The sequence below is a fragment of the Vanessa tameamea genome, chromosome Z (assembly GCF_037043105.1).
Source record: "Vanessa tameamea isolate UH-Manoa-2023 chromosome Z, ilVanTame1 primary haplotype, whole genome shotgun sequence".
NCBI lineage: Eukaryota > Metazoa > Arthropoda > Insecta > Lepidoptera > Nymphalidae > Vanessa > Vanessa tameamea.
In genome coordinates this window covers 6,752,787-6,779,451 of record NC_087341.1, presented here as the reverse complement: position 1 = coordinate 6,779,451, position 26,665 = coordinate 6,752,787, and the positions used below count along the sequence as shown (strand labels likewise).

The 26,665-nt window shown below is 32.8% G+C and overlaps 1 protein-coding gene across 1 annotated transcript; it reads left to right on the top strand.

The window, feature by feature from the left end:
• Positions 1–488: 488 nt before the first annotated feature.
• Positions 489–26,195, top strand: Neurl4 (Neuralized E3 ubiquitin protein ligase 4). Its single transcript, XM_064220292.1, has 31 exons — positions 489–992; positions 2,207–2,308; positions 5,315–5,432; positions 5,536–5,693; positions 7,053–7,182; positions 7,248–7,314; positions 7,434–7,566; positions 7,787–7,942; positions 8,878–9,018; positions 9,418–9,505; positions 9,690–9,792; positions 9,985–10,161; positions 10,660–10,750; positions 11,751–11,868; positions 12,398–12,506; positions 12,653–12,846; positions 12,972–13,145; positions 13,720–13,844; positions 14,003–14,115; positions 14,225–14,357; positions 14,546–14,687; positions 15,138–15,316; positions 15,394–15,481; positions 15,561–15,743; positions 16,076–16,158; positions 22,460–22,612; positions 22,772–22,957; positions 23,123–24,047; positions 24,262–24,433; positions 25,145–25,204; positions 25,491–26,195. The coding sequence occupies exons 1-31, from the start codon at positions 840–842 to the stop codon at positions 25,585–25,587; spliced, it is 4,851 nt and encodes a 1,616-aa protein (XP_064076362.1). The 5' UTR covers positions 489–839; the 3' UTR covers positions 25,588–26,195.
• The last annotated feature ends 470 nt before the right edge of the window (positions 26,196–26,665 follow it).

Below are 26,665 nucleotides of genomic sequence, written 5' to 3'. Positions count from 1 at the left end.
GATAAAGCCAGTTTTCCACTGCGAAGTACAATATTATATAATATCCCGAAATTTCAATATATCCTATGGTTAGCATTCATACTAATAATTCAATTTAAAATTAGAAAATGTGACGCGAATGACTAGGCGAGCACCTAGGTGAACTGTGACGCGATGTACATATGTATATATGTGCACCCGCTCGTGTTATTCGCTTCGCAATGGGAGGAATAGAAAGGAGAGTTTTGTTAGAGTTCTGCAGGTATTGTGAGAATTTGTGAAAAATGGAATAGAAAAATTATTTTGACTTTACTTAGATGAGACTTTGGAGTTTTTACATGAATCTGAATTTTTTTTTTTTAAATCAGAACAATTATATTCAGAAATATAAAATAATCTACAAGAACATTTTAATTTATTGTTACATTACGGCGCTATTATATGCAGGGAAATTTCGCAAAACACCGGCAACACTGCACCTACACCACTCAGTTCTCGTTCTCTCACCCACACCCACTTTACAGTTTTGTGGATCAATACTGTCTATAAAATTTAAAGATTATATTCGTCTTCCTTTTTTATAAATTCTACTGTGATTATTTCGCGACATTTATTATACTACTTTTTTTTAAATCACAATGGTGCAATATTTGATGTTTAGTTTTTATATTCTTACGTCTTTTAAACTCCAACATTTTTCTACTTATTTATTTTAATCAATACAAAATGGGTGCTGACAATTGCATTATTTTAGACGCAATTGGCGTAGTTTTAAAAATGACTGAGCAAGTGTTTAAAATACGCAAATTTGTTGTTATAATAAGTATTCATGTGTAGAAAGTATTATATGTGGAAATAAAATGAGGTTTCATAGACGATGTGGTGATAGAGTGACTCTTTTACATGACAATACGACGGCTGTTAGAAATTTTGTAGAATTTAATCATGGCTTGATATTAAGTGCGGAACCGATCTTAGATGATGTTATATTTGAAGTGTGCATCGACAGAAAGGTAGGTTAAATTTTATAGTATTTTTTTTTTTTTTTTTATGTTAGAGGTGGCAAACGAGCAGGAGGCTCACCTGATGGAAAGTGACTACCACCGCCCATGGACATCTGCAACACCGGGGGGCTTGCAGGTGCGTTGCCGGCCTTTCAGGAAAGAGTACGCTCTTTTCTTGAAGGTTCCTAAGTCGTATCGGTTCGGAAAAACCGCCGGCGAAAGCTGGTTCCACAGAGTGGTTGTGCGAGGCAGAAAGTGTCTTAAAAATCGCGCTGTTGTGGATTTTCGGACATCTAGGTGGTTACATTAATCCCAAATATGTCGTATTGTTTTATTTTTTAAGAAACCATTAGGTATTGTTTATGATAATATAGGACTACCTTTCAAGAATTGTTAAACATTGTATATATTACATATTTTTAGTTTCATCAATCATGCAAATAATACATTACATTTCATATCATTACTTGTTAACATTGAGTGATCTTGGTTATTATACCCTGTAAAAGTTAGCTTGATCTTTTTAACAGACGGACTAGTGATGGGAAACAGAAAGTATCTAGTAGTCCAAAAAATAATGTTTTAACAGTACTTGTAACTGTGACGAGATGGTGTGGGTGTATTATGTGTGAAATTCTTAATTGCACTAGACATAAATTATTGCTAAATTCAAATTAGAATTTAATGATTTTTTTTAACTTATTTTTCTAAAAAGAGTTATACCAGCTCTTTAGCTGTCTCTTTAGACTCCAACCAAAAGGACCCATGTTCGTAACAATAACTTAACAATCATTTTTCGTAATCAATATTTGTATCAGTTACTGCCTATTATTTGTGTTCCTACCGCTCGACCGACGTAACATTGTACAAGTGTCTATTATTTTTAGTGTTCCTATTTAAATATTACTTTGAAGCAATGAAAAGATTCAATCTTAAAATTTTCAGATAACGTTTGAATCTTTAGGGAATTTTGTGTGATATGTATTTTTTAATTTTTTTTACAAATTTTAAAATCATTAAATTAAGAAAATAATATGATGTCATTGCAAAGTTATGTAAATCAGAAAAATTTACATCTGCCACAAAGATCAAGCTAACTTGTACAGGGTATAATATAACGCTAAAGTATAAAAATGTTGTCTAATGATAGTATTATGTCATTATATTTTGTAACTGTAGTGAATATTAAAAGTACTAATTATTTGTATATCATATCTTTGAAGGTGAATGTGTGGAACGGTAGCCTAGAAATTGGTGTAACAACTCTAGATCCTGAGTATATGGAACTACCTGCAACAGCTACCAAATTGCGGAATACAGCATGGGTAATAATAATTTTTGCATATGTTTCTGTTGCTTGATTAATGTTAATAACTAAAGGTGACTATGGAGTGAAGATGTGAGAAAGTGAAAAAAAAAAGTAAAAGCAAGTAATCAGAACAAATTCATTTCTAACAAACTCTAACATAAGTAACCATGTTTCTTTGAAAGCAATGGCTTATTCATTGATGACATCCTCCTGACTGATTTAGGCCACGGTGGCCTTTCTCAAGGGTGATAAGGCAACTGTTATAGTAGATATTAAAGTGTACAAGTATGTGTGAATGTATGTGTACATGCATGTGCACTCAATTGTTTTAGTCTCGTAATCCAATAGGCTGGGAAATCCAGATAAAATTGCAAAGAGTTCAGGCGAAGGTTCAATGCTTTTAATTGCTTTCTAAGCTACTGAGAATTCAATATTAAAAACAAATCAATGATTTAACTACAACTCTGCCGGTAATAAAGGTCTATGTTTCCATCATCTTATGGAACTCAAATTATAAAGTGAATACATTATTCAATCCAATACAATATGCTAAGTCATGTCTTTTAAAAGCCCATAACCTCAATCAGTTCAGTAGTTTCTTATTTCAATTAATATTTTAAGTGATTAAAATAAACATTGTTTAATAATAATGTTTATGTGTTACAGAACCATGTTATTGGATAATTATCTTAGTTTACTTTGTCAATTCTAAATTAGCACAATCATTCATTAAAAAGTTTTAAACAAATAGATCCAAGATGGTTAGGACATGTGAATTTTAACTGAAGATTATGGGTTTAAACCTGGGCAAGCACCACTGAATTTACATGTACTTACACATGTGTTCATAATTTATCCTCATCCCCGCATATTGGTAAAGAAAAAAATCATGAGTAAATTATTTTTTGGATCAAAAAATTCCCTATGTGCATCCCTGATCAACCTAAATAGAAGCATAGTTGTGGAATAAGTTAGATAGCTTTTCAAAAATCGGAAAGATGTTTGCCTAGCCGTAGGACATTGGCAGGCTGTTACTATACTTTTTTTTAAAGAATATTAATTTAATAGCAAAGAATAATTACAAATACCTTGTAATTTTTTTAGGTTATGTAGGATTTATTTGGTATATAAGTAGTATTTCTGCAACAAATTTATATAACAAGAAACATTTGTCTTTTTGTTACTTGTTTCTTAATCACTTGGTAGTAAGTGAAATCGTTCAAAGCTTGCTTTCAATGCTATTTGTTATACTGATAATAGGTATAAATACTGACAAATCGGCCACCTGGTGTTTAGAAGTAGTCTAGTAAATATATATATATATAGTGCTTCAATATATTGCGTTAAACAAAGACACCTTGAGTTCATTGTTAATTTATAAAATAAATGTTAATATTGTGATACATATGCCACTAAGTGTAAGGCACTTGCAAACCGGCATGGAAGTAATTATTGAAGAAATAAGGTTATCTACTTTTGGGAACTGACAAACAAAGTCCTAATAAATATAACCTATTTTTGGAAAACAGTTACGCCAGATTATAATAAAACAAGGCAGATGGAGCGCGCGGAACGAATATTGTGATTCTAGAAATAACAATGTGTGTGTGCGTGTCAGTGCTGTAGAAATACATCTGCCGTTGCTACAAGATCTGGGCTGCCTGAGTAATGAAAAATTCTCACTTTTTTATTTTAATGTAAAGAATAATACGATTCATATTATTCTTTACATTAAAATAAGGCATTCTGTGAAATTGACTAATCTTATATTAAGCTTATTTTAATTTAAGCAAATAGCACAAATACATTAATATAAAATAATATTATATCAAATTACCATTGCATAATCGAGATTCAATATATCAGACATGTTTTTTTAGAAATAACAAATTATAATATTATTATTATAACAATATTACATTGTATTAAATAAAATAAATAAAATCAAGGCCTATGCTGACTGTCTTTTCAGAATGGAAATGCACAAGGATGCTAATGCCTGTGAAATAGTGCATGGCCTGGGAGCCTCGCCCCGCCTTGGCGCTAGTATCCAAATTCCGCTCTATAACAAACAGCCCGCATGCGCGCTAGTATCGATTATAACAGTACAAAGACTCAACTGTTATTAGACTAACGATTCTTATGCCTACGCATATAATACGAATAAAGATTGTAATCATAATTGTGTCCGTAGGCGGTTAGTCGAAGCAAAGTTGAGGGATGCTTGTTAGAAAAGTGTCACTTCTCATCACTCTAAAAACGAACGTTTAACCTTTGTTGCAATGTATTGTTATTACCCAAAGGAAACTGGAAAAATATTAAAGTATTTTTTGAAAGTTAGATAACGTACGTACGGTACGGAAAAAAATTATCTCTTTAAACTTCAGGTATTTTGGTCGTATTTTTTTTGATATCTAGTTACTTCAGCTACAGTCGGAATAATTAATGTTCAGTAAAAGCTAATAATAAAATGGAGATATCAGTATATGTATGGAAGTATGAGGAGGCCATAGCTACTCACTGTAAGTGACTTATAACAATGATGTGAAATTATAATTAAGGATGTAATTCCTGAATAATTGAAATTTTACATATCGAGGAATCTTCTATGCCAGCAAATCTTTATGTATCATGTGTGTGGACTCTGGAACTATCTCAAACGTTAAATATATTTAGTGCAACACAATAACTGCAATGTTAATATTGCCTCTGTTTGTTTTTAGTTTATACTTGCTAGTGTGCAAGATTGTCATGTGTGTGTTTTATGAAGTATATCACTTATTAGCTAATATCAAAAAAGAAAGATGTGGTCACTTCAGATTCGTTTTTAAATAATCCGTTTATAATTTTAAAAAGTTACTTAATTATATTTCCACATATCGACACTATAATTATCTTATATACATATATAGGTATTTTTGATTAATGCAAAAACATCGCTATTCATTTTACACTGGGTGTTTCCAATTATATGTCGCCACTATATATTATATATCACTTATAATTCGTTTTGTCTTCTTAGATTATGTCAGGCAGCTCAATAGTGAAAGATGGTGTGACCTTAATAAATTCGTATGGGCCGGAGTTGGATAGTCTCCACGAAGGAGATACTCTAGGTGTTATGAGATCTTGTAAGGCAAGTTGTATTATTGAAATATAATATATATGCATTTTATACTTTTAATTTGTATTAAAATAATAAATATTTATATATTAATATTTATATATCTTATTAATAGGGAGAATTGACATTCTACATTAATGGTAGATGTTTAGGCATAGCAGCGAGAGATCTACCATCCAGGCTGTTTGCTGTAATTGATTTATATGGACAGTGCGTACAGGTGTCCATAATTCATACAAATGGCATGCGTACTATCATGGAGAGCAGTTTGGATCAAGTAAGTGTTATATATATTTTCATTATATTGTATGTTAGCTCGCCGCCCCGATTTCCCGTCAAACTTATAAACTTAGGTATGTGATCTTTTCCTTCGCACTGTTCTAATATATTATACGACTCACCTTTCTGATGCGTTTTATAGATAGAAGATATATGTGAAGATATCTATACGGATATTTATTGTACTTTTCTTAAGACATTTCCGATATGTATTTACAATTATATTATAGTACAAATTTCATATAATGTTTCTTGTGTTTGACAGAATTTGTTTGATGAGCTCCCTTACTGACAATTTTCTCTCCGATTTCCTTAAATAATATACACATATAAACATAATAAATATATGTCTCTACTTTAACTGTAACCTAATATATAGAAGAAAAATTGAATGCACCGTCTTTTAAAAAAACAATTCCGCAGTTCATAATCGTAAAAACTTTTTTTTGAACGAACGGTATCTACAATCATTTTTAATAATTATTATTTATAATTAGGACTGCACGCTTCATGTTAATGCCGATTTTTTGACAGTCTCATAACTGTATTCATTTCATGATTTCGACTCTATTTGGCAGATCGCAATGTAAAATAATTATTGGAGTTTTTATTTCTATTGCATCAACGATGTTTGCATTTTCTATTTAATTGAATTAGATTAATCCTTACATAAAAACAGACGTATTCGTGTCTCATTGTAACAACGTACCGCTTAAATCATTGTTACTTTTATAATGTAGTCATTCTTTTACTTTAAAATGTCCGGAAACTATTTCATTTAGGGTTGTAGGTTGTTTTTTCAATAAGAGTAATCAGGTGTTAGGAAAGTCTTGTCGTCACGTGTTCAATCACGAGTTTATGTCACTACAAATGATGCCATTACCGTAATATCCCCATGAAGGTTATCACCGCGCTCGTTAAGGACGTAGTATTAAGTTATACAACATATAACCCCTAAATCTAATATATTATTATTGAATATATTATTTTAAATCGGACGAGTATCTCGTTTCTAGTAAAAGATTCACGCGTTCATAAATATAAACTCAAATGTTGAGTTTTGTAATCTTATTAAATATATATTATATACATATATAATATTTTACTTTCTTTGTTCGTCAATTACGTGAAAATTACTAAACGTAGGTAGGTAATTGTTATTTTTTTTTTAATTCAGTCGATACTTCGCCATTTTTTATGTTATGTCCAGAGACACAGTCTGGAAACAGTTAGTGCTAGAATAGATACAGATAAGGCGGACTTAACGCTTGTATGCATTACCTACCAACCTTTAGGATAATCATAGATACATGAAAACATACAAGTTAATTTAATATGTATTTTTGTAATGCAATAGATAGAAGAGGATCCTAACAATGACGACACTTTAACATCGAGTGAAGATGCAGTTGTACCTGAGTCGTCATATCCCAAAGACCATAATGATGTTTACGTCTCGATGCCGACAGACGTGTCATGTGCTATGGGTAAGTTCTTGTGACGGCGGAGTTTTTAATGCTTAGTATATTAAAATTGTCCGTTTGTTTTACAGTTGCTCATGATCGCTTGCGATTCCATCCGAGATGTGGGATATTAGTGAAGCTTTCGGCAAACAACAAGTAAAAATAAAATCTTATATTGTTTAAATTGAATACAGTAGTATTTTTCATTATGATGTTATGTTGACGGTTAATTAAGTTTAAAAATAGAACGTTCAAATAATTATTGATATTTTTAGGTCTGCGGAAAGGGCTCGACCCCTAGACGACTACAATAATGGGGTAGTGATGACACACCGGCCGCTTTATGACAACGAGCTCTTTGAAATACGTATAGACAGACTCGTAGACAAATGGAGTGGAAGCATAGAGGTAGTGTATATACAATTATATATATTAATTGAACCGACGACGACTTTTTAGTCTTCATAGAACGTAAATGTCACCATAAATAATTGTTTAATTTATCGATTTCCAACAAAATATGAATGTAAACAAAATTGCGGTGATCTTTCTTAAATAAGTAATGCTTCTTTAAAATAATGAATAAAACAAAAATTGGTTTTTAACTTTCTTATAAACTTGGCACCAGGTTGGCGTAACGACCCACAACCCGGCAACAATAAGATTTCCATCAACAATGACAAACATGGACTCTGGAACAATCATGATGTCCGGTTGCAAAGTCCTGCTCAATGGACATGGAACTTGTATGGAGTATGGCAACTTCAATCTCGACGAATTAAGGGTAAGTTTACTTTCTATAACAAAACATTAAGTTACGAGTATTCCCGCCATTTTAAACTATATAAGGAATACTCTAGCACACTCATCATTCATATGAGCATGAGATTGGTGGTAATTTTAGTCATAAGAACAAACAGATTCCGGTCATATAGCTTCGTGGACCATATCCATACTCCTTCGCCCATCAGCCGATTTGCTTTCAACCATTGTGTATGACTACGAGACACGCGAGATAGCCCTCCTGACTATCGATACCAGCTAAACATTCTGCAGATATGTACTATTGTTTTTAAACGATACTGAGGTGCTGAGATATTTGCATGCCGTTCCCATAACTGTTTGAAAACGGGACTGTAAGGCAAAGATTATTTTACCGCTGGAGTGAGTCAGCCAGTGGGTTTTATTTTGCCCGAAACTAGGCACAAACGTAACGAAGGTGTCTATCTCCCTATGGTTCGTAGACACAACTGCAAAAATAGTTATCAAATACGAGTTCGCTCAACAATCGAGCGAGCTCTGCTCGGAGTATTTTTGGAGGATGGAATTAGAACTAAGATTATCTGGATTTAGTAATTCCGAATTACCGAATTATTTAAATAGTTAGAATAGCTTGCTTAATAAGAAGTCGGCTGGTTTGTAAACACGTAGTTATTCAGAAAAGCCGATAGCATTTGGAGCAGTCAAATCTTAGTATGGTGATCGTGAAACTGCGAATGTACTGTAAGCTTTCTAACCAGGTGTATCAAGGTGTAGAGGTCGAAGTGGAGGTAGAGACCTTGTGAGATGTATTTCTGCGGCAGTAGACTGTAATTGTCTGAATGTTGATTATTATATGAATTAACTTAAAAAATAACACAATAGGCGTTAGCGATGGTTAATAACATTTTAACGTATATATATCATATAATTATTGTAATTTATGTATTTTTGTTATAGGAAGGCGATAGAGTTGGTATGATGAGGAAATCCAACGGCGAGCTGCATTATTTCATAAATGGTATAGATCAAGGTGTAGCAACTGATAAAGTTGAGCAGCAAGTGTGGGGTGTCATCGATCTTTATGGAATGACTGTCAAGGTACGATGCAGTCCAGTTATAATCTGACAACATTGCATTATATTTTTAATTATACAAAAAATATACGAATAATTTGATGAAAACTTAAATGTAATCGGCTTGTCAGTGCATATTTTGAAATCGAATATAAAGTTACTTTGATAATTTTAATGACCTATGTAAATTTTGTGTTGGGAAATAATAACTACTGAGTTTCTTATCGATTCCTCTCGGTAGTGAATAGTTCTCACAAAAGCCTCGAATACAAGTATATTAATTAAGAATAAAGTAATTTAATTTGATTTTTGTGCGTAACGTATTATTAATAATACATGAAAATGTAAAAAAAAAAGTATGAATTTAATTAAAATAGTATATGTATTTAGTTATCCTAACTTACTTTTTGTTTTGTATTTAAAGGTTTCGATCGTGGATCTATGCGAAGATATGGATAGCAATATCAACAACATTCCAACTGTATCAAGTCTTCCGGATCTGCCTGCGCCTAGTAAGTACTGATTATGTTTTTGTTAAAAAGTTGCTACATATATTATATACCAAGGAACTGTAAAAATAGATGGTTTATTATAATATTTAATAATTTATTTTAGAATCAAGAACTTAATGTTATAAATGTAAAACACTTATAAAAATATATTTATATATAAAGGTTGTAATATTTTGTTTTAAAGGTAGGTTCAGACCGACGATAGATGAAGATAGCCTTTTATTTCATACGCTGCGTGATTCGTATGTTATTATTATTAACGATGGTAAGACTGCTCATAGGCCTAAGTGAGTATAACTTTTTAATAATTACTTCATGCTTTGCTTTGTTTCTTAGATTGTATGTAATAAAAGCTATGACTACTAAACATATAAAAATGACTAATTTTGATTAGAATAATAAAAAATGTATATGCTTACGTATAAATAATTGAACATATACATATATAAATGCATATTACATGTATACAAACATTTCAGTGCTTTCGAATTCTTCAACAATGGCGTAGTGATGACTAACAGAACGCTGCGTACAAATGAGCTGTTCCAAGTGCGGCTCGACCTCGTGATCCCCAAGTGGGCCGGAAGCATTGAGATAGGAGTCACGCAGCACACTTCAAATGATATACAATTTCCATTCAAAATGAGCAACGCCAAGTAAGAGAAATTTACCGACGTATAGTTTACTCGCTTTTTATTTGTCTCGTTTGTCTAGTACTTAATTTATAATGCAAGGAGATGCAGTCTTACTCTTTACTATTAGCCTTAAGTTGGCAGTTTAACACTCGTGGACGTAAAGCCGACAGTAACGTGAGACCATAGACATGCCTGCTCTATATTATCTACTGCGTCTATAACTACATGTATATACATATATAAATATATGTAATTAATATAAACATATGTGTATATCTTGTAATAACTTTACATTAAATAACATAGCATGATGGTAACACCCTGATTTAAATTTTAAATTTCATCAATTTGATATAATTACTGATTATTTGATAAATTTCTACATTTATTTTTAATGTCGAGCTGGTAACATCTATCAAAATTGAAAGATAAACTAAGTGTCCGTAAAATTTTAACGTTAATTAGCTATGCATTACTTTTCGTAATATAAAATACTGACTAAGTAATCTTATATTATAGATCAGGCACTTGGGTAATGACTGGGGAAGATGTTATAAGAGATGCAACAATAATCATACCTCAGTATGTTCGAAATCTCAACCGACTAGTGGTAAGTAATAATTAAACAATATATGCAAACTTAGTAGAGAATTTGTTTTTGGTTTTACAATTACAAACTACATAGAAAGTGTAACTACTGTTTAACAGTAACAGCCTGGGAATTTCCCACTACTGGCTTTAGGCCTCCTCTCCCTTTGAGGAGAAGGTTAGTAGCTTATTCCACCACGATGTTCCAATGCGGGTTGGTGGATACACATGTGGCAGAATTTCGTTGAAATTAGACCCATGCATGTTTCGATGTTTTACTTCACCGCCGAGAACGAGATGAATTAAAATCACAAATTAAGCACATGAAAAATGGTGCTTGCCTGGATATATAAAACTACTGTATTTATAAAAGTATACTTGAACACTATATTCAAGAGAAAATTGTAACAGAGACTTTTTTTAAGCCTTTCTACTATTATGAATGCGAAAATTTGTTTGTATGAATGTTTGCTTCTGTTTCACGCAAAGCTTCTGAATGGATTTTAATAAAACTTTACAATAATATAACTTATACATGAAAATAATACAGGCTATAATTTATATATATATTTTGAGAATAATACCTAACAACTAACTCCCTAAAACACGCGCGGACCGTGGGTAAAAGCTAGCAATTAAGATATTGATTTGTATTGTCAATTCATAATAATATCTTTAGTACTACAATTTTTACGTCACCTGTAATAACACGAATCGTACTGGATCTTAGATGTACTAGGTATAGTTTCTCTTTTATATCACAATATAAGACATTATGATTACGTTGGAATTGCTCACTATCGCCCACAGACAGTTTTTGCTAAAAGTATAAACTAATCCTTACATCGTCAGCTTACCGCTACGTTTGTTATAGTTTTGTGCCTGTAATGCAATGCAAATACACTGCCCTAGTAATCCATAAACGCACAACAAAGTAGACTGATGTGATATTTGCGAAAAACTCACTAAAAATAATTTCTTTCATTGAAGTAGATTAGTAATTATTCTATTTAATTTGTCAGGAAGGTGACACGGTGGGTGTTATGAGAAAAGATATGGGTATTCTACATTTCTTTGTGAACGGAGTCGATCAGGGACCAGCTGCTTTTAATATACCGGAGCACGTTTTTGGAATCGTGGGTAAGTTTTATATATCTATTATCCGGCTTATGATTAACCTAAAATTTCAGAAAATCACGCCTCACTAGGTGCAAATGCTATTAGTAATGTCGTTCAATTGTATTTTTTTATAATTTATAATTTTTATATGATGGTCACCACTGCCCATAGACATTGGGGCTATTAGTAATGTTAACCACTGCTTATATTATAGCAATGTGCCACCAGCATTGGGAGCTAAGATGTTATGTCTTTTGTGCCTGCAGTTACTCTAGTTTACTCACCCTTCAAACTGGAAACTAACTCTAAGTATTGCATTTTGGCAATAGTATATCTGATGAGTGGGTGGCACCTACCCAGACGGATTTGTACCAAATCCTACCACCAAGTTGAATTTTGTTGTATGCTTTAGAAAGGCACTGCTTTCGACAGATAAATGTTTTTCACAAAAAGTAAAAAGAATAAATTAGTTTTAATACAAAACGATACCATTTATGTAATATTTTAAGATATATAGTAAATAAGATAAAGTAAAGAAAACTGTTTGTAGATTTATACGGTCGAGTTGCGCAGGCGACTATAGTTGACTCGTACTCTCCACCTCCGGCTTATTCTCCGGAGTCACCGCTCTCGACTGAATCCAATGCAACAATCTATCCGTAAGCTTGCTTTCAAATTATTTATATAAATTATATATATGTTGTTGATTCTTTAAAATCATTAGAATTGTTAATAATTTGAAAAAAATCTATATAACTTGAAAAAAGTGTGGTAATTTTAAATTATTTGTTTTGAATTTATACAGGGAGATGTGTTTCCATCGCGTGCACGGTCGCAACGCGAGACTTAGCCGCACTCGTTTGATCGCGTCGAGAGCGGCAGTCTATTCTGAGTTCAATGACGCAGTACTCTTTAGTTCAAGGCCTTTACGAGAGTGTGATATGTTCGAGTTGAGAATAGACTCCATGGTTGACTGTTGGATCGGTAGCTTAGAGATAGGTAAGAAGTTTTTTTAATTTTTATTAATTCATTTAAAATACCTCTGTCTTTTAAATAATATGTATTAATGGTCTGTTAAATACTCTTTGTTGTGAACTGTTGATAAAATAAGAAGTAAATTCTAGGTGTAACAGCTATTCGTCCAGAAGATCTTGAAGCGAACGGATTAGCCGGTACAGCAACAGACCTCAACTGGGATACTTACATTTTGAGTGGCGCGGCGATGATGAAGGATGGCGAGTGTGTGAGGAGTGGATATCCGTTAGATCTTGACACGCTTACTGTGGGTAGTCGAGTGGGTAAGTGAAATTATGAATCATGATATATCATTGTACAATATTCATTATCATTATTATTATTGAGTATTATAACGAGAGCTGGAGTTCAGTGTTATAACAAATCGTTATGAAATAAATATATGTAAATATTATTTATTAAAGTGACTTAAATTGTTGATATATTACAACGAGAAACGTCGTGAGTACAAGCGTTGCATGATTTTGCTATGTTCGTATCCACCAAACTGCATAGGAACAGCGTGGAAGCAAGATCCAAAACCTTTTCCTGCCTGTTCCTTGTGCCTGTACTTGGTGGTAGGGCTTTGTGCAAGCCCGTCTGGGTAGATACCACCCACGAGCGAGCGAGTGAGCCAGTGTAACTACAGGTACAGGGGACATAACATCTTAGTTTCCAAGGTTGGTACGCAAAGGCGATGTAAGGATTGGTTAATAATTCTTCCAGCGCCATTGTTTATGGGCGTTGGTGGCCATTTACCATCAGGTGGCTCATATGCTCGTCCATCAACATATTCCATAAAAAAAATTTTAATTTCAATGTACAAAAAAGATATTTCATTCCAAAAATTTTCTACAGGGATGATGTGGCATGCAGATCGAAGTCTCCACTATTATTTAGACGGTATGGACATGGGCAAGGCTTGGTACGTCCCACATCTTAATATTTACGCCGTCGTCGATCTCTACGGGCAGTGTACACAGGTATATATTAAATTTATTTCGAGATTAATATTATGCGTATTTTTTTTATTTCACAGGCACATCATTTTACCGCTTAGGAAATTAACCCGTGTATGTGAAAAAAAATATTATAATAAAATATAAAATGAATATTTATTAAATATAATTTCTAATTTTAGGTGACAATCCTTCAAAATGAGGAAAGAGCGTTCAATTATAATGGTTGTACAAACTCGGATAATTCATTACTCAGTCACTCGAGAGCGCTGGCAACACCACCTCCGCCTTACTGGTACGTGAGGAAGTTAATCATTTCTGACAAAATTTAAATGACATTAATTAAACACAAAAAATATATACAGAAAGGTAGTTATTATAAAAATCTTTTTTTTATATGGCAGGAGTTTTTCTGAATATTGCGGCGATAATATATGTCTAACACACGATTGTTCCTTGGCAAGAAGACTTACATCAGATCCCATGACTGCATTAGTATTTAGTTCTGCTCATCTCGCTATTGGAGAGATATTTGAGGTAAGAATTACTCAATATACAGTTCATCGACTTTGTCATTACTCGCCGCTAGATGGCACTGCAGCACCAATATCTAGGAATACGACCACTTGGTTTCGCTAATTCTATACACAACATTGTTTAATATTATATAGTACGAGAAAACCTTAGTTATTATATAAATATAAAATTCTCTAATATTGTTTCAGATAAAAATAGTAGAATGTAAGTTCGGATTTGCGGGTAGTTTCCGCATGGGTGTGACAGATATAAACATCTTGAATGCGCACGTCAACCGCAGCTTGCCTCCCTCCGTCGGTTGCCTGCCACATTTTACTGCATATATAGACGGTTAGTGTATTTCACGTTTCGCATATTATATGTACGTTCATATATTTAGTCATATAAGTCATTTCGGGATGTTGATAGTGACTAGATGTGCCACTTACACGTCATATACATACATTCTACTGCCAAAGGACAATGTTTAGTATTGTTGCGTTCCGTTTTGAACGCTAATTAAGCCATTGTAACTCCACAAGGGATTTAACGCCTTAGTACACTAGGTTGGTGGCACATTGTAGATATTAGGAGTGGGTAAAATTTTTGCAGCGCCAATGTCTATAGGAGGTGGTGACCACTTGCCATCAAGTGGTTCATTTGCCAGTATGCCTACCTATTTTACTTAAAAAAGCATTAAACGTTTGGTTTTTAACTTAAGAAATCTTTAAGCCAAATTCAAAAGCGCAGTGCGTTTAATATTTTAGATTTTTTTTAATATCTATGTTTTGGTCATAATAGGTAAATATATGCGTTATTCGAAGCCGAGTTCTCGCCAGCAAGATCTCAAAGTTGTGGTACCATCGTTTGAATGGCTTCGAGCGGGCGACCGAGTTGGTTTAAAGAAAACTGTGGATAATCGAGTACTCGTCTACTATAACTGCGAGTTACTCGATACTGCTTTCGAACGCGTGCCTGATGTAAGTTTGCACCATTTTTTCACTAATATATTTTTGTTCATATTAATATATAATTTATTCTTTTTTTCTAAACGCAGAAAGTTTACGTGGTTATGGAGATTTATGGATCAGTTAACAAGATTCAAGCGGTTACGAGAAACCCAGTCACTGTATTACCACAGACGAGTAAGTATTAATAATTTTTCAAAAATAATTGTTAACACGTCGATGAAGTTGATACTTTTACGAGCTTAATTAATTTCAGTTCCTAATGATTCGGGACAGTCGAAAGATTCAGAGGAGATATGTGAGACTCAAGTAAGCGAAACTGTGGAAATGACTTCATCTACGGCCACGCTAGTCTCTGTGGAGCCACGGCGCAGACGAGCAGCTTTGCCCTACACTTTTCACTACGTACACGGCAAAAACATCAAGCTTTGCAGCTCAGGTACAATTAAATAACATATTTAAGTGAGATTAAAACATATATTTTTATTTCAATACACGCATTCAATAACTAAATTTTTAATCGGTTATATTTATATTTCGTACCTTTTTAATGATTGGATAACGCAATATGTTTATGCTTTAAAATAAAAGAAAAATTTGCTGCCTCTATAACCCGACTAACAGAAATAGTAATTCTTCCGAAATAAGTTTAAAAATTACTATTGGTTGTAAATGTCGTCATTCAAATACCACGACATTATTAACATGTGTTAAATATACACTTAACATTTGTTATTTCCTTTGTTTTATTTATATATATATATTTTCTAGACACCGTTGCAATGCGTACGTCTGGTTATCAAGACGCGGTCGCCATAGTCAGTCAACCTTTAAGAAGAGGACACAGGTTTCGGGTTCGTAACGTTGATATTACAATTTAGATTTACGTTTACCTTATATATAGTGCGTTGCCTTATCTGGACATATTATAATATGCAAGCGTATGTAACTACATTGTTTTATTAATAAAAAAGTAATAGCGATTTGTATATAAACATGTAGCCACGTGTTGTTCGATGCCTTTATTTAGCGAATTTATGTTTCACTTTTGCTTAGCATATAATAATAATAGTCAGATAATTCTAAGATTATTAATTGTATGCTAATTTGTAAAAGTATATATATATTATCGTATTAGATAATAATGTTGTTTCGTAATCGATTTTTGTGCCTTGCGACTATTGTTTATCATATATTTTTCGTTATATGCATTTATTTAAATATGTCGTGTGTGTTATTTTGGCTTGCCTATTTCTGTACGTTTTTAAGTCATCTCTGCAACATGAGATACTCATAATGTAAGTGCAATGCTAGTTACGTTCTGCATTACTATTGTTTATTTTTATAATTAATTTTGTTGTTTTTTGAATGACTATGATATTGATGACTAAATGCAAATATAACTTGTGTATTTTAACACAAAAAATAACAATATAATCAAAAATATAAACAAATATTTTATTTATAATATCAGAAAAACATTTTTATATGTTTTTTTACAAGTTAGCATATTACAAAAAAGGCAACGCTTGAGCTGGCGAATATTTGATATAGTAAAATATTGTCTTATATGACTTTTAATTAAGTTCCGTGCTATTCACTAACGTGTGCTGAATTTCTTAATTAATCGTCGTGCTTTGCAATATACAAACTTAGACTTGCAATGCGAATGTTTTAATTTTGCTTTCTCGACTGTAACTTCATTTCACATCAAACGAGGCTTGCGATTTTTTGTCTTAAAAATAAGGTTTTATATGATGGGCATTTCCAATAACATCACTCACATACTAAACACGTGAACTTAAATAAAAGTATACAATATTTTTACTAATTAACATAAATTAATTGATGTGCTGCGCTAATTTTCATGCTAATTAGTGATAGTATTCTGATTATAAATAGCTATTGGCGCAAAATAATATTTCTTTTTGTTTTATTCTTTTCATATCTTGTTAATTAAACTTGTGACGTTTGTCTTCGGCCTCCGAGTGTCTTTGAATCTCAAATGATTGATCTTGAAAAATATTATTTCATTCATTATTTTATTAAAACTAAAAAAGGATTAATCAAACAGCAAGGAAGCAAGATCGTTTATAATCATCTTATATTTCACTAATCAGCATGAATTGTTAATCGATTATGTTAAATAGAATCACATCGAAGTTATATTCGTTAAATAATCGTGTAATGTATATTTCAAGTTACAGATCATACAAAAAATATATTTTCACAAACATTTTTTTACTCAAAAACTTAAGTTTTAAAATACAAATGAATTAAATAAATATATGAGTTTATATATGTCAAGAAGGTCATACCTTGCGTTCATATATTCGTTTTCGTTATTTAATTGAAGAAAGTTTAAGGTTGAGTTGTATTCGATCTCCTTTGAAAGAGAAATGCCCACTAGTATGGCATATTTAAAATGTTATTAACGGCAAGAATTGATTCTATAAACATTTAAAAAGTATTGAAGCTGTCGTTTTCGAGGTTTTGAAAATATTGATCAGATAAAATTATATAATTTTGTAGGTTATGTTCGACAATAGTGATAATAAATAGCCTATAAACAACTTAGGGAAAGATATTGACAAGAACTAAGCCGTCTTAAGAAAAGTCTTGATGTTACTGGAACTTTTTCAATTCCACTGTATTGATTTGATTTAGAGGTTACACTTGATTAGTCTCAGAAGGTATTATTGTTAGTATAGTTGGTATAGTTAGTTCGTACCTTTCAACTTTTTTAATTAAATTAAAAAGTGTAAATAAATTATCAGTTAATATAATCTATCGAGTGTTATTGTGACAAAATAGCAGTCGTGCAACTTAATATTACAGCATGCACAGACGATGTTGTCTAAAAAGCTTAAGGTCAGAAGTGAAATAAAAATAACAAAATTACCCATGAATGATTTACTTTTACACTTTTATACATGATTTATTTTTCATAGATTTAGTTATGAAACTTGTAACTTCACCTAACCGACCGGTTAGGTTAGATTACACTTTCTTCGAAAAAAATCCATTGACGTTCGCTTGATGGCAACCACTCTCGCAGTGAGTAATCAATTTAAATGTTATAGACAATGACTATATTATAAGAGTGACAACAGGTTTTTGGTGATTGAAAAAAAAGTCCTTCGCCGAACCAATAAAAGAGGGATTTGGTTTTTATTGCAGAAAGTGTCCGTAGCACCAACCCGGATTTGGAGATTAGGCATAACATTGCCTTGTAACAAAAATTCTGATCTCTGATTGTGTACAATTTCTGTCTATATAAATGAAATTCAGTTAGATACTGTTGAAAAATTCTACGCTTGAATTGTCTCAATCGAATTTCGATTGCAGAATCTTTAGGCCGTCCATAAGTAACTGGCATAAATTATATTCGCATTAAAGCCCGACCTACTAAAAAAGTTTGGGCTGCTTATCAATGAAAACTGCACAATTAAAGAAGAAGAAGAAGAAGAAGAAGAACACAAGAAGCTTTGTCAGATTTTTTTATTATATAATACGTTTCTTTTTGACATAATCACTCATGAAACAATACTGGTTCATGGGCATGCCTCTTTTGTAACTCAAGTACGTCACTTTCGCTTCGGTTCGTGCTCTATATCGAAAGATTTTGTCGTCGTTTGTTTGAATAATTCGCAGGTGTGGAGTATTATTGTTGCAACTTGACTTGTTTTCGATATCTTTGATAAATCATACTAATATTATAAAGGGATAGGTTTGGTTTGCGTGTTTGTTTTCATTTTCGGTTCACGCATAAACTACTAATCCGGTTGATATGGATGGACATAGTCTATACAGTATGTCTAAATTTTGCATATTTTCTGATTTTCGTTCTGACATTTGTTCGTGGTGATTTTGTTTGTTAATAAACAGTATTAAGTGTTTGATTAGTGTCTGTCTGTGAAATTATCATTCGGAGTAAAGTAAAGGGTTATAAAAATAATGAATATTTTTATAATTCTTTGCTTTGTCGACTGTTTTCTTGTTATTGCTTCTGAATTTGTTTCTCAAAAGGGTTGGTAGTTCGGGTAGGGGAAAATTGATAGAGAAATGTTAAGAACATTTCACTATTACTTTTCCCAAAGCGAACATTGTGTTCGCAAGAAAAATAAATCACGCTCTTGGCGCATGATTTATTTTTCATAGATTTAGTTATGAAAGTTGTAACTTCACCTAACCGACCGGTTAGGTTAGATTACACTTTCTTCGAAAAAAGTCCATTGACGTTCGCTTGATGGCAACCACTCGCAGTGAGTAATCAATTTAAATGTTATAGACAATGACTATATTATAAGAGTGACAAGCCGTACTCGGTGATTGAAAAAAAAAGTCTTTCGTCGAACCAATAAAAGAGAGATTTGGTGAACTGAATTTGGGAAGATGGCGGTGTTACACTTCTGATATCTCCGGTCGTGTAGAATTTCTGACTATATGACTGATATTCAGTTAGTCAGTTTTGAACAATTCTTCGCTTAAAATATCTTAATTAAATGTCGAATTCAAAATATTTTAAATCGTCCTTATGTAACGTTATATTCTCATTAAGGGCTCACTAATTAATATTGTGTGAGTTAATTAATTAATTAATTATAAATGAATAAATCTGGATCTGAATTTGAATACGTGAAACGGAAAATTAAAATTTTAAAGAATTTGTTTACCAATAAGATTCGTCTGCGAGTGATGTCATTTCTGTTTGAATTATTTTTATATGGCGTTTACATATAACAAAAACGAATATAAAGACAACATTTTGATTAGGATTACGATCATAAAAATTGTTTGTGAAGTAAAACAATATGTGATTTACAATTTAACATAATCTTATTTATATTTAATGTGGAACTGCCCAAAAAATGTATGTGTTTTGTATCTTTTATAATATAAAAGATAAAATTGACTCACTTGGTTGTAAGGTTTTGTGCGAGCCTGTCTTAGCGTAGGTACCACCAATCATCAGATATTCTAACGCCTAACAGCAAGTCTTAGTATTGTAGTGTTCCGGTTTTAAGATTGAGTGAGCTAGTGTAACTACAGGCACAAGGGACACAACATTTTAGCGCCCAAGGTCAACTTTTATTACTGTGATCTGTGTGATTTTTAAGTCTCATAAATATGTTATGTAGTCTTGAATCTATAATGGATTGGGATAATTTGATTAAACGAAGAAATTAATGATGACTTTCTAAAGAAATGCATACAGATGCAAACACAGATTATTTTATATTACTTATTAGCATTACATTGCATCGCGAATGTAATATGTTGTGTATTGCATTGCGAATGTAATATATTGTGTATTGCATTGCGAATGTAATATGTTGTGTAATGCAATGCGAATGTAATTTAATGTGAATTACATTGCGAATATAATATATTGTGTATTGCATTGCGAATGTAATATATTGTGTATTGCATTGCGAATGTAATATATTGTGTATTGCATTGCGAATGTAATATGTTGTGTAATGCAATGCGAATGTAATTTAATTTGAATTACATTGCGAATATAATATATTGTGTATTGCATTGCGAATGTTATATATTGTGTAATGCAATGCGAATGTCATATATTGTATATTGCATTGCGATTGTAATATATTGTGGAATGCAATGCGAATGTTATAATGAGTGTATTGCAAAAGTAATTTTTAAACATAGTTTTATATTAATATTGAGGATTGATGCTCATATTTTTGGCAAAATAAATATTGGTGGCGTTGCTTAATTGTCATAAGTATCTTAGTTATTAGTATACTGTAAGATACTAAAGCTTCTGTTTCTACATTTTCACTATTTATTACATTTTCATATTCTGTAATTCCCTGGCTCAGCGAACTATTTTAATATTGTTTGTATATTTAAATGGGTGGTTGAGCTTTTCAGTTACATTGGACCATTATGCTCGCGCTGTATCTGTGCGGGCGACGTATGTTTCATTTTATTTTATAAATTATAAATTTGATAATTGTATTATAACTTTGTAGTTGTATTATACACTAGCAATATGTATTATCGTGCCACACGAACTGCGCTCTACTTTTTATAAAAATCATTTTTTGTAAAGTGGGGCGCTATTAATAAAAATAAGCTTTCATAGTATAAGCGAGTGTTAAAGGAACAGAAATACCTAAGTACATTTCCGTTATGGAGTAGAACGGCTCTTAAACTGGTTTTGTGTCGATAAACGGTCATTGACAGGAAATGAATTATATTTTCATTTATGTTTGTACTTGAGTTGACGTTATTGCAATACACCGAGTACTCATTGATAAATAAAAAAAAAGAAAAATGCTCATTAAATCACCCTCACCATGCTCTAAATCGCGATGAAGAAGTTCCTATCAAACGAGAACTGGTATATGACAATTGTCACTATGAAAGAATATTTTTGTTAAAGTAAAATGGAGATATTTAACTAATATGCTTCTTCTTCTGATTTACAATTACTAAAGTAAGATGAAAAGGTTACTTTAAACTGGTCTGTAGATTCCAAGTCATGGGAGTAGCAAAAAGGATAAGTAATCCTTTATTTCCAATCGGCTAAAGCAACAACAACAAGACATAACATCTTAGGCCCCAAAGTTGTTGGCGCATACGCGACGTAAATAATGGCTAATATTTCTTACAGCGCCAATGTCTGGGCGCTGACTAATTACCACCAGGTGGGCCACGCCGCGGTGGGTGTTACGCCTACTTATGCTATAATATAAATATAATATATTACTCAATAATAAAAATGAATGTGATTTGAACAAAGAAAACTGACCGTTTCAGTAAGAATTGTCTTCGTATCTCACTCGTGAAATGCTACTAAATAACGGCGATACGCTATTTGGATACGTGTTTACAGTCAGTATCACATTCTGACATTTTGCGTTCGTGACGAGTTTTTTTCTTACTGAATACCTTAACTCAAAACACATTCACCTATCAGAGTTCGTGTGGCATGAGCACTGTTTGCCAGTTATAATTGATAACTGGTAGTGAAATTAACTTGCTTTTGAATGATTTTTTACGATTGCGAATTATTCGTCTTCTGGCCATAGCGATTTTGAATAATACAATTATACAAACTAGTTTTAGGCGCAATTGAAGGAACAAAGGCATATGTTGTAAATACATCATTATTCTTAACAGTTTCGAGTGGATAAAATAGACGAAAGCTGGGATGGGAGTCTTTCTATCGGCGGGGTACCGTGTTTGCCCATCGAAGGCGTACCGGAGTGTGCCATGCGGCTCGACCCACCTGCCTGGATAATATCGAGTGATTTGCAATTCAATGGCACCAATGTAAGACAATATACTAGAATATAAATAGACTGTTGGATCATTTCTAATTTAATTTGTTTCATCGTAGTTATAATTATTTCGATGTTCTACTGAAAATATTTTTCTTTTAACTGACCATATACAAAAGAAATATGTCAGAAGTCATAATACATTTTACAGATAATCACACACGCCGCGGCCGAATTAGAAGAAGTGGCGGAGCAGTCGGTTCTGACTTTACATTTTAGATTCAATAGCGAACTGGTTGTTGACATAGATGGCAATGTTGTCGGCATCATTGGTGCGGTTCCCCGAAGTTACAGCCACGTTTATCCCCTAGTCGACCTATATGGGAGAGTTTCCCAAGTAAATTCTTATTTATAACTAAACAGAAAGTAGACAATTTTTTTTTATATGCAATTTATATTTAGCTTAAGTGTTTTATCCCATATAAACGGGATATAAATGTATAATTACGTTGATTTTTAGTTTATAAATCTAAACAGCTATTTAAATTCAATAATAATGTAGGTATCAGTACTGCTTCATCCGTATACGGTGGTGACTGGAACGTCCCTCGACCTACCGGTAATAGCTGAAAACCGCCGAGAAGAAGAATCGTCGATTGAACTCAACGTGGAAGACATGCAAGATGAAGACCAACCAGTGACGGAACGTGTCGAAGTACGTAAGCGACGAAAAGCAAATAAGGCTTACAGCCACGACAACCTAATGGAAAATTACGATACGATGATTACTCAACCGGGACCTAGTTCACAGTCTAAAGCCCATGTTCCTGATAATGAAGTAAGAAATAAAGAAATAAAAAATCAAACCCCTTGCCGGACGATGCATCACAGCCTTATTCTGACACAACCTGTTGGTAACAAGGACAATTCGTTTCGTAGTGTCCAGAGAAGTCACTCAACACATGATTTCTGTCGCATGTCAGATTCATCGATGGTCCGAGACTCGCTACGGCTTACATTTAGCTCTGGACATCAAGCGGACGACAACGAAATACATGACCAGTTCTGCGACACGAATATCAGGCATAACGATCGCTATCCCGAGGCAAACGACGTCGACAATTTAGATAATGAAATAATGGATGCTTTGACTCTAGAAACGGGAAATTTACCTGATTTGACTGAGGAACAGTCGTCTTCTATAGACGAATCGACGCGTCGCGACGATTTGTGCTCGGAACCACTGACGGTTGAAAATTTGAACTATCTTAACAGGATTTTGTGCTTAGATCAAGAAGGCATAGAAGGCCAGAGTTTAGAGGCCGAATGGGAAGCGTTCGGAGAAGGCTGTGAACATCTTCATCTTGTTTTGAAGTATTGGAATTTCTTAGTGCTGCCTTACCCGGAGTTGAGGCAAGCGGTATCTTGGGGTCAGGTCAGGTGCTACTGTAGTAATTGTCAACCTGAAGCGCAACCTCCTTTGGCTGGTAATTATGATTAATTTATATTATTGCCTTTATAATAATCGTATATTTAAAATTCACAGAATTAATTAAATGATTGGAGTAAATCATTATGAATATATTGTAGTGTAATAATAATTACGTTACGTTTTTTCCTTAAACTACTCCTTAAATACTGGTATTCGCTAAATGAAATTTGCTAACTTTTATTTATGAATCATTCCGTCTCATTATTTAGGTTGGGTACGTATAGAAAGAATCGATGGTGTTGGAGCTGCATCTCGAGGCTTCTGGCATATCACGAGGTCGACACTTGGTGCGGCGCAGGCTGCCAGCTCCGAGTCAGGAATCGCTAAGCGACCCCGTTCCTTAGCATCGTCGCCTACTAACCTAATCACATTGGGTGACATGTAAGTGATATTAACGATTATCTTAGAATTAATGTAAATTTTTAATCTTAAGATTGCCTGGAAGAAATCGCTGTTAGGCGATTTTGTTGTTTATTATGATAAGTACTTCTGTATTTCTTTATGCGTGTACAATAGAAGAGTATATTTCTATCCGATACGACTTATGCTAAAATATTATCCCAGCTTAAATGTAAAACAACTGTCATGGTGATCACGCCATCGACGTCTAAGTTGATGTGCTGCAGCGTATTTACGAGTTACAAGTGGATAAAAAATATGGGTTTCGGTCCAACGGCCTCAGTCTTATTACATCAAACGGATATTCCGATATCAAAGTACATTCAAAATTTATATATCTAATAAATATATTTTTAATTAAATAGTATGTCCTTTGTTAAAATATAGTTAAGTTAAGCCTGTAAACAAAAATAGAGTATTTTGTTCTGAAGCTATATTATTTTATATTTCTTATATGTTTTTCGTACTACCTGTGCAGATAAATATTGGGAATGAAAATGGTCGCTTCCTTCATCTGTTGCTCGCGCACTGTAGCTCTTTACTCGCGGTTGTGGGTCGAGAGCGATGGTGTGCGAGCGGGACGTGATATAAGTGACGTATTTATTTTCCATATACTTCTTTATCTCCACGGGTAGTATAGACGATTACTTTATTCAAAATCGCGTTTCATGCTTTATTTTATTTTTATTTTAGTTGGCTAGATGAAGAAGGCAAGCCTCACCACACCATCTTGGCGATTGAAATAGACATCGAGTAAGTTTATTGTATTGCTTTATGTAAACGTAATTATACAGTTTCACAGTTTATAGATTGTTGATGTTTAGTTCATTATTAACATCGAAAAGATCGTGCGCCTGAACTCTGTCTTGTCGTATCAGATTGCCTTCGTATCGGGTTATGAATGTGCTCCTGTAAATATGGTGCACTATAACGTGTCCCAACCAGGTATATAGTCTCCGATGAGAAAGCCGTGGCCGTAATCAGTCAGGAGGAATTTATCGTCATTCGTAAGGATAAGCTTTTATTTATTTTATTTCAGAGGCAACGAAGCAGAGAAAGATCGCCTATTAGCATTTCTTATTCACATGAAGTCTCACGCCGTGTTCGTCGACGAACCTCTCAGCTTAGACGAATAGGATTAGTAATAATTTTTAGAAATAAGAAACCGCGTCTTGATATTCGCTTTCATGAAATTGTTATGTTATATTTTAGAATTGCTATACTAAACATCGGGACGTGTTCGTTAAACGACTGTCGAGTTTATTTAATCGCTGTAAGATTCAAGTAAACTACCAAAAACTAAGATAATTACAGTTTGACCGATATGTTTAAATTAGTGTTTTATAATAAAATATAAAAAAGATAAAAATAAAATTATGTGATGTATTTAAAAAGTCAATGTAAGCCTTGGTCAGGTCTTCTCTTGATAGATATATTCCATGATAATTAGTTTTGGTGTATTATATATTATTTGGATGAAAATCTGTATATATTTCGCAATGATCGTTACGACTCTACAACAGGCTTCTCACTATAGCTTATAAATACCTTTTAGAATTATGATATAATATACATTATGATAGTAGAATTACATTCTATTTCAAAATACGTCGAGCTAAATTACTATAACTATAAATAGCGTTGGTCTATGTGTATGAATATAGGTTTGTTTCGGTATATCCTTTTTGTTTTTGGTTGTCCCAACGTTTCGGAGATATGTTGGCTATATTTGACAAAGGCCAATGGCTATGGCTCTTTTATAAAACGTTAGTCAGACTTATATTATGTAAAAGTAAATCGGGCGTCTGCTTATATGCAATGGGAAAGTAATTTGAATGCTTTCAGTGAGCTAATAAACAGTTCTCATTGAGAGATTTGATTAGATTTTTTTAAAACAGCTTCTATTTAGTAATAGAAGTTTTTAATATAGTCTAAACTTTTTTATCGTAAGATTTTTCTCTTGCGTATATTTCGCATAATTTATTTACTAATTTATTTTCTGAAAAAAGTAAAGCTCAAAAGTAACGTACGATATATATATTTTAAATATATTTCCATATTATTAAATCTACATTGAAATTAAGCTATACGAGCTTTAAAAAAAAATATTATTTATTTCAACAAAATAAGGATTATAAGTTTTTGTAAATACACAACGTAATATTGTTTTATAAAATTAAATCATTATTAAAATTTACCACTTGCCTCTCTTGC